At 38.3% G+C, this 9,898-nt stretch overlaps 1 protein-coding gene across 2 annotated transcripts in view; it reads right to left on the reverse strand.

The window, feature by feature from the left end:
- Positions 1-8,669, reverse strand: part of LOC119276063 (calcium permeable stress-gated cation channel 1-like) — a 15,028-nt gene extending 6,359 nt beyond the window's left edge. Inside the window, exons 1-9 of one of the 2 annotated variants that reach the window (XM_037557035.1) lie at positions 8,438-8,669; positions 6,172-6,527; positions 5,346-5,492; positions 4,608-4,743; positions 3,225-3,326; positions 2,768-2,887; positions 2,574-2,654; positions 1,620-1,960; positions 760-1,005 (exon numbers count right to left, since the gene is read on the reverse strand). In XM_037557035.1, the coding sequence (XP_037412932.1) occupies positions 760-1,005; positions 1,620-1,960; positions 2,574-2,654; positions 2,768-2,887; positions 3,225-3,326; positions 4,608-4,743; positions 5,346-5,492; positions 6,172-6,485 (1,487 nt within the window). In that variant the 5' untranslated portion in view covers positions 6,486-6,527; positions 8,438-8,669. The remainder of the gene's footprint in view (positions 1-759; positions 1,006-1,619; positions 1,961-2,573; positions 2,655-2,767; positions 2,888-3,224; positions 3,327-4,607; positions 4,744-5,345; positions 5,493-6,171; positions 6,528-8,437) is intronic. The other variant, XM_037557033.1, reaches the window with a different exon arrangement.
- Positions 8,670-9,898: the final 1,229 nt, after the last annotated feature.

The raw sequence follows: 9,898 nt of genomic DNA on the forward strand, positions 1-9,898 counted from the left end.
GGGGGGCGACGCGGGGGCCTCTTGAGGGTCGCGATCGACCAACTTTTTGAGTTTGTGTAATTTAACAAGAACGTGCTAGCTTGTGAGTGTGCAGTAAAATATTCGATTACACCACTCTGCTGTAATTAATGAGAACCCTGACTTAAAGTACAGACATGGTCCAATGATATCTTAGGCATCTAATAACTAGCCCTTGTAGTTTAAAATGCAAATTCACATGCTTAGCCATGCAATAAGATACAGGATTCTCAAATCCTGAATGTTAACAAATCCATGCCCTCCAGAAAACTATATCGCGGTCACTTGCCACATGTCAAAATTTCCAAATGACATCTAAAGAAAAGGTAAACACATGAAGGAAACTGAAAATAATATTTCCAATTGATCCACCATCTCACATTCTTCGCTGCTGTTAGGCTTGAAATGCAGCTTATTCTAACCAACCAATAGCATATACAAATATTTCAATTTGATGGTAGTACTTGTAATGACAGCCCAAAAAAATATTTTATGCATCCAATAACCACTATGCACGATACAAAAGAAGCAAGTGCTAACATTCAACTGCATTTAATATCCATCTTTAGCTATGGTTGACCTTCATTTCACATGTTAAAAGTCCATGGTTAGTTAATTACATCTGTTCTTGTTTGAGTGCAATGAGATGTTGGGTGATTGCCAGCTTCTAGTTATATGTGGGATGCCAAACAGGAGTAGGTGTATATGGGATGCCAACAGGAGTAGGTGTGTAGTACATACTGATTTGCTGACTGGTGAAGATAGGTTTGTAGCTGCTCCAAAGCAGATCCAGCAATGATGCTTGCCAGGAATACATTAAAGAATAAGAAGATATAGTACTTCGATGCAGATCTTCTTTCCAGTGAAGACACTGATGTCAATCCTTCAACCTTTGACATAAACATTAATATGCTTGGGAGTAGTATGAGGAAGATCTTCAGAGCAATTCCAGGAAGGAACCCTTGGATGAACGATTTGATAGTAGGCCTGAGAAACGGTTGAACAACAAACTTTCAAAGATAATGAAATATGCCAACAAAGCAAATACAAGTAATGCATGAGTGAATTACATCAAAGGTCCTTAAACTTGTTTGCTGAATGTAAAGTTACCCACTTCCATAGAAAATGTAGCGAACCTCAATTTTTACTTCTGAGCAGCAAGATGTTTTTGTGAGGCCTGTCGCTCATTTTTACATCTGCAGTCCATATGTTTTTGGTGAAACCTAAGAAAAACAAATATAGTTGCTACTTCAAATTTGAAGTTTTTTACTCCCAAGGACATTGGATCCCATCCAATCCTCAAACGGAATTTTTCATCAAGAGTTAGTACTCGGGTGTTATCATTTCCACAACAGATTATTATCATCAGACGCCAATGCATAATCATATTCTTTGTTATCCATATTAGGCATTATTAACTACTCCATAGTCCAACTTATTATCATTGCAGCAACTTGGCGTTTTTTCACAAATAAAAATAGGCAGCATCAAAGAACATAAAGCAACTTGCCATTGAAGTCACACAAAAAATCAATAGCATACTACTGTCGAACTGAAAAAAGACATTTTAAATGAAGAATAGCATGTTGAAACACACTTACATTTCAATTATAGGCTTCAGAAATGGAACTGCCTTCTCAATCCCTTCAATATTTGCAAGGGACTGAACAAATGCGATTGGGATCACATAAAAGAAGTTCAGAAAGAAGAATGCTACCGCAATTATTAACCTTCTAACTGTAAGGTGAACAATTGGAATAGACAAATTATCCCAGTACACATCACGAGGTTCTGGAGCCCACTCAGTCAACCAAACCGTCGGATTACTGGTTTGTTGTGTCTGAGCGCATACTGCTGCACCCCACCGTGTTCTGAAGGAGACAAATGCCGCTGGAACAACTAACTTGGGATCCTTCATGATCTTTTCACGTTCTTCAGCTTCCTAAACGAATGTCATTTGTAAGTGGCAGTAAATCTAACGGTTTATGCTATTGCAGCTATTCTTCATTTCAAAAAGAAAAAAACATTTAACAATATGAAAGACAATGCTTTACTTACATGACTGAACCAAAAGTTAACTATTTAAGAGTACTATTAATTATTACATACAAAAGCAAGAACAGGCATCTCATGTCTTTAGACATCCACTTGGTTAGGTAAAATAACAGGGAACCATAGCTTCAACTGAAACAGCATACAAAAAGCCCTTGCTATAACCTCCGTGCTCTTTTAATGTTGTTTCAGTCATCGACAAATCATTGATACACAATATTGATAAAAACAGGGAAGCATTGCTTCAGTTGAAACAGTATATAAGGCCATTGCTATGAACTCCGTGCTCTTTTAAATGTTGTTTCAATCATAGTCTCATGTCATAAATACCATTGGTTATTGATTTTCTGAATTGTATGGTAGCTAAAGGTAGTGAAATATGATAATATAGAAGTACTTTCAATGATAGATGTTACTTACTTTTTAAGGCAGCATTTTTCATTAAATGAAGAAAGGGTACTATTTTCAGAGTAACACTAGAATGAAGCTGAATAATGACTTACTTCCTTTTCTATCCTCTCAATTTCCAATGCACAGTGTTCAACAGCATCCATTTTGGAACCAAAACATCCAAGAAAACCAGTCTGGAACAAAGTTACAAATTATAAAAGAACAGAAAAGAGCTAGAATGAGATTTATAATACTTTTTCCCATTTTGATCAAAAGCAAGAAAATTGATGGCTAAACATGATCCAACCTTAACAGTAGGCCTTTTACTTGTATTTCTTTCATACTTCAGCTGATAGTAGTCGAGCCAATTCTGCATCTTCTTCTTCTCTTTGACCAGTTTGGCGAGCTTATTTGCATTATAAACAACCTTGAAAGAGAAGGTGTATATCATAAATAAATTAGAACATGACTGGTAATGCCTTCTAGCGTATAGCCAAATCCAAAGTACACAATCATGATTTGTATATTTATATGGAGCAATTAATTATACTTTATATGGATTTAAATCAAAAACCATGGAAATTTGAGAACAGTAAAATGTACATACACCAACCAAAATCTGAATGGCATGATAGAAGGTTTGAATTTCTACCAATGCATCCAATCAAGCAGAAGGTTGAGAACAATGAAGTGTGGCATACACACAATTTCTAATGCAATGTAAAGATCAGAATATGGCTGGTCCTGAAAAATGTAAATATTACCTGATGTGTGAGATAGTGGTCAGGATGATTCACAAGGAAGAAATGCTCTGCAAGCTCACCAATTGATTCATCTGGATCAGGTGGTATATTCCGCACCAGGACCTAAAAATCATCATGCATCAATTGTATGTCACAAGTCATAAGTCATAACTACAATGACAAAATCCTATAGAATAACAATATTAAAAAAATTAAGAGCAGTGTGCGGATGATCAGGCGCCTATGGCTTTTGGGTGCAGCCGTTGGGAGACAGAAGCACAGGATAAATTCGACCAATTTGGCTGGCATAACACTGATAGATTATGTGTACGAGTGATGTCCTGTTAGCGACCGGTTGTGGCTGAGCCTTTTATTTCTGTTTTTGTGCCGGATGTTTATACATTTCGTTTAATAAAGACGGTTGTGTGCATCATATGATGCAGAGGCCAGGGGTCAACCTCCTTTTCATACAAAAATTATTGTATCTTGATTTCTTTATCAAAATTAAAAGCATAAATAACAAAAAAAGAATAAGAGATGATTTCTCACACTACAGTTATGTGTCTGGATACAACCATTCTCAAGAGCTAGGCTGTTTCCCGTTTTCCATATATAATTGAAGATTGACTAAGTCATATGTTGGATAAATATTGCACTTTATTTTCCTTCTTTGGAAGCCTAATAGCATAATCTGCAGATGATTCTTTACAGAATGAGCAGTATACAAAAAATTATGCTCGGTAGTGTATTTGGTGGTTGTAATGCTGACTTGTAAAACCTTTCAATCACACTGAGTTATCTCAGATTTGTTTTTAACTAGAAGAATGTCATGTATTGAAGTTCACACTGACCAGTAAAAAGGGATTCCACCTGTTCCCTCAAATTATGCTCGGTAGTGTATTTCGTGGTTGTAATGCTGACTTGTAAAACCTTTCAATCACACTGATTTCAATCACACTGAATAATCTCAGATTTGTTTTTAACTAGAAGAATGTCATGTACTCCCTCTGTAAACTAACATAAGAGCGTTTAGATCACTACTTTAGTATTCTAAACGCTCTTATATTAGTTTACGGAGGGAGCATTAAAGTTCACACTGACCGGTAAAAAGGGATTCCACCTGTTCCCTCAAATACAAAAAGTTGCCTTGCTATCCAAGACATCAAATATTTGAAAGAGAATCAAGATTGGCCACATTAGATTGATGTCACTAGATTCATTGTGAAATGAAGTTCCATAATATGTAAATTCTGTCGTTTGTGATTTACTACCGAGGAGGTGGCCTAGAGACCGTATCAATGTCCAAAACAATATGTATAAGTGGAAGGAGTATTAGAAAAAAAATCTAGATCCTGACCTACTAATTAGACACAGAAATATAAAAATAGAGTAATAAGATCATACTGTGAACTGGTCTGGGCGGCGTTTCTCTGATGCAAGAAAACGCAATCTCATTGTTGCGACTATTTCATACTCCCGCAACAGAACATAGCATGTCCAAAATGTGAAAACATAAGCCATAGTCAAGTGAGCTATGAACCTGCGTTCAAAGGGTTACTTATTAGCATGAGTCTTGGAGATACTTAATAAACAATTCTAGAGTTGATGATCAAGCTCTACATGGTCCTATGCTGTCATGCCAATCTGCTGCCACATGGTAATGCTGGCATTGCAACTTGCCAATCTTTGGGTTCTACAATTCCAACACATGCAATTTACCACATTATTCTCTCCCAGTTCAGTTACACATAGGATGGAAAGTTGGTCATATTCTAAACCCTCTCTTCTCTCTCTCTCTCTCTATCCTTATGTCTATTCTTTTTATAATGATCTCTATCTGTACTATCTCCCTCTCTATCTCTGCCACTTATATCTCCCTTTACCTCTACCGAATCTACTGGGGAAGAACTGAGATAGGCTAAAACTCCCCTGAACGATCATGTATATTTGAGGTAATCTGAACCTACCCCATATTTATTATCTTGAATATTCGTGGTAATGCGCAGTGCATGATCAAACAGATTGGCTTTTGGTAATCAATGCTTCCCAGAGAACTTGTGGTGTCACCACATAAGCAATCTTAGAGAACTACTTACTATATGCAAATATACTTAAGAGAAAATGAACTCATCTAGTGCTAACCTCTTCGACCCAAAAGGTATGTTGGATATCGAAAGTTTGTCGATATCACTGTGCTCTACCTTCAAGCCCTCAAGGGTATCATTTGTCCAATTAACAGGAACAAGAACAAGAAATGCTAGAATTGTGATTGGAACAAATATTTTAAGCCTGCAAAGGTTTAAATATTTTCAGTATAAGTAGCAATTCAAGCAAAAAAAACATGGAGTTGGACACCAATCAGTGGATAAAACAGAACCATTCATTGGTTCAACATTGTTAATACTTATGCTGCACTCTGTATATAGAGAACAAGACAAAATAGAGAAGGTTTAGAATCAATACAATGAAATAAACATTCTCAACAAAACTGGAACCAATAATAAGTAGGTAAAAATAAAAATGAATAGTTGAACACAAAGATTAACTCACTGAAGCAAGTGGATGTACTGGAAGCTAGATGTGTTATAGATAAATACTACAGCAAATGCAAACCTAAAGGACAACCAGAAGATACAAAATCAAACATATAAAAAACTCTAATACTGAACTGATCTCTATAGCTATCAGCAACATTCGCAGCACCAGTTCATTTCCCTTGCATTTTATGTAGAGTGTGTTGAACGCTTGATTTGCGCTATGCAATCCATCAAGCATCCGAAAGAAACACTGTTCATGTACAAATATAACCAGCTATAGGCATGCTAAAAAATGGCACGCAGTCAAGCTTAAGTTAAGAACTTCACCAGTGACTAGGAGTTGCATCTTATCTGATGTACAGGTGGGCAGATGATAAATGATGACAACACTAAAAAATGTCCATGATAAAAATGAAATGCAAGTTACATACCCTGTCAAGTAGATCCGCAGATAGACAGCTGAATCAAGCCCTGCATGGCTAATCAACTCATCCTCTGGCATTTGGAGAGCAGCAGGCATCCAACTTAAGAACTTCAAGTATGACCGCATGTCCAAATTTACAAACTTCCGTACAAATGCACCCCCATGGCTTGGGCTTTGTCTTGAACCTTTCAGATACCACTTCGGGAAGTAAACCCTGTCATTGATGGGTTGTAGCCGTAGGAAAGCAAATGCTAGCAGGAATATGACGGCACTCAGTATGTTGATAGCTGCAGAAACACCTATATCTTGAATCGTAGCCATAGTTGTTGTTCATATAACTTCTGGGAATTCCTACAGATGTTACTGTAAGATGTAAGGAAGAAAGCAAGCACATAATGTTGAGACAGTTTGATGTCATGAGAACAAACTTGTAAACTAAACCAAATATAAGAACCAGTGAAGTGAACGAATGGCAATAAAAACGAAAGTTTATGATATAAAAACACTTAATAAAAGAGGTTACTCAATATCATCACAAAATAATACTACAAGTTTCACATGGTTCAGTTTGGTTCTGAAACTTGATTCATATGAAACAGCAAGTTACGTGAAGGTTTGTTTGTTATAATATTCATTTAGCACCAAAACTAATGTCTTGCTTGAATCCAACATCGCTAATGGCTGGTCTAATATTGACCTTTTTAACACAAAGTGAAAGTGATTACTCGATGTAAACATGTAACCACCATGAAATAATATTACAAGTTTCACATGCTAGACTAAGTTGAATTTGGTTCTGAAGCTCGATTCACATATGAAACAACAACGAGAAGAAGAATGCTTTGTTCGCGACAATACTCTACTATTTTGTAGCACCAAATAATGCTGTCTTAACACACGGAAAGTATATATGTAATTCCCAGATAAATGTTTTGCTTGAAACCAATATCACTAATGTCTGGTTTAAAATGGGCCTTTCAGCCCAAATATGTGAAAGTAAAAACGGTGATCAGAAGTAACAGGATCGGTTAATATTTATTGTGAAGATGGCCTAAGAAAGAAAGTTAGCATGAGAGAAACCATGGGATATGGAGACCACCCATATCTGACAGCTACAGAAATGAAGCTGAAATCATATAATTCCAATTGGACAGCTACAGGAACCAAAGCTCCCTGAGATTGTGATTCCAGTGCAGGCAAACCAAACATCTATTCCCATCAACTCTCAGTCAGCTATGAGATGCTTGATGGACAATAAAAAATTTGGGCCGTCAACATCACAGCACAAAATACTAGTCCCTCCTTTCCGGTTTATAGGTCTTGCCTCAGCGTATCTCTAGGTCGTCAATTTACTAATGTAATACTATAAATTATAGTATATCAGAAAAGTTATACCATTAGAAAATAGAACCTTTGGAATTTGGAATGGTATAAATTTTGTAATATATGTTTCGTATTATATTGAAATCAAAGTCTACCAAGAGAGGCTTGGATTGCAGTCGTATTTGGATGATTGGCCCATGCGCTAGTACCAACAAATTAAAAAAAATAAAAACCTCTGCGGAAAATAAGGCGTTAAAAGTGAGAAGGTGATAAGTTTGCATGAATTCATTCTATGGGCACTCGAGAGGCAAACCTCGCATCCAGTTTAATACTCCCTCTGTCCCAAAATATAAGAACATTTTTTACACTATAGTAGTGTAAAATACGTTCTTATATTTTGGGACGGAGGGAGTAATTCAATTCGTCAGTTGGGCTAGGTTTAACACAATTTAATATGTCAGTTGAAAAAAAAAGTAGGTTAGGTTTCATACTAATTTGAATTGTCACTTAGAAAAAAGGTACAATTATAATAGTAATTTAATTTGTGGCTTCAGAGAAAAGGCGTACCCCGCAAAAAAAGAGAGAGAGAGAAGGCGTATTATTAATAAGAAAAAGAAAATCCTTTCTTCCCTCTATTCCGCAATTGAGTAGCCTGATACCAGTCAGAACGCAGCAAGAGAGAGAAAATAGTGCTAGATTTGAGAGAAACAAATGGATTTATTTATATTTATATTGTTGGTCCTCCATAAGAAACGGAAGAGAAATGACGCAGCAATCTGGTCTGTGGTACACATACACGTCTCCCCGGGAGTGACGAAGGAAGGAAGGAAGAGAAAGAAAAATTGAAGCCTGGAGAGGCAGATCTGAGCACCGGAAGCAGCAAACTGGGCGAAAGAAGCTAACCTAGGAGCAAATTCATCCACAGAAGGCAAGAGGAATCAAGGACATACCTCGTCTCTCCACCAACACCGGTACCGGGAGCGGGAGCAAGCTGGCCGTCGTCCGGTATAGCTATCTATGGCGTCGCGGAGTGGAGTGGATAGCACCGACGCTTCCTGAAGTGCTCCCTGTACAGTACAGCGACGCCCTGGGATTGGGGTTGGGATTTTATCCCCCTCCGTCGCTGTCGTCGCGGCTGGAAAGGAAACGGCGAGGGAGGGAGACGTTACTAGTTGCCGCTCTGTGCTGGCCGCGGGGTGTGGGTCGAGTTATTAGCATCACTTTTCTCCCACGCTCCACCTGTAGACGTGGACGTGGACGCCCCTCTTGCTCTGGCCTGGTAACGGACGGTTTTGCTGCGCTCTTCTACGAGAGAGTAACATACACATATCTCTAGACTATATTACTACCTCAATAATGAATAGTAATATAAGTGTGGTAATATACAAAGCTTCATTTGTTAGGTGCATTGGGACATTTGATGTTACAGTAACTAGTTAAGTTACTAGTACTACATCTCTTCTCATTAACTCACTGTCGCATAAGCAAATTTGCTGAGTTGGACTCGATGTTACTATTGAAGTTACTACCACTGTGGCTAGTCTGATGATGGTGGTGAGGCTGGTCACAGTGGGGAGGAACTTAGGAGTAACATCACACACTTCAATACAACTTTGCTTATGTGGCACGTATTTAATGAAGAGAGAGGTGCTTGTGGTAACTAACTAAGTTACCGGAACATCACACACTCCAAGAAACAATGAGTCTATAACCTAATAAATACATCGTTGCATGACACTACATAGATGTTCCTACCCACTATGGAGGTAGTAACATAGTCTAGGAAAGTGTGAAGTTACTAGTTTATGTTCTTGCCCATTGTGACCAGCCTGAGGGTGGGGAAGATGCATCTCATCTCGGGGTGGGGGGTGTAGACTCCAGAAGATGGGGGCGTAGGTTTCAGTGTTAGGCACATACAGAGGGGCTGAGTCAGCTGTCTATAAACAGGTACACGTAGGATTTTTTATTGCGTGGACGAAAGAGAAGGATGAGAGAGAAACTGTCCATCTGTATAATTAGCGTCGTCTAATCGCTTCTTACAGAGAGCATTTCTCCTGTTGTACGATGGGTGTATGCAACCAGCGTTTGTTTTCTTTCAAGAAACGGTTTAAGTTTCGCCATAATTTTAGGCCTATACAGACAACTAGGTGGATGATGCATTGTAGAAGATGTCTGTAGTACACACTAAATCTGACATGGACAGAGATTATAGACAAGAGCCGTCTAAACCGTTGCACATGTCCTTATGCTAGTTTCGATGCATTGGTGCTTAGAGCAACTCCAATGGGGCGACCCATTTCGTCCGCCGTCGTCCGTTTGGGTCGGCGCGGACAGAAAAGTCGACCCAACGCGCCGACCCAAACGGACGTGCATCCGCTTTCATCCGCTTGCCGGCCCATTCCCGGCCCTTT

This window comes from Triticum dicoccoides, chromosome 3B, assembly GCF_002162155.2.
Source record: "Triticum dicoccoides isolate Atlit2015 ecotype Zavitan chromosome 3B, WEW_v2.0, whole genome shotgun sequence".
NCBI classification, from domain to species: domain Eukaryota; kingdom Viridiplantae; phylum Streptophyta; class Magnoliopsida; order Poales; family Poaceae; genus Triticum; species Triticum dicoccoides.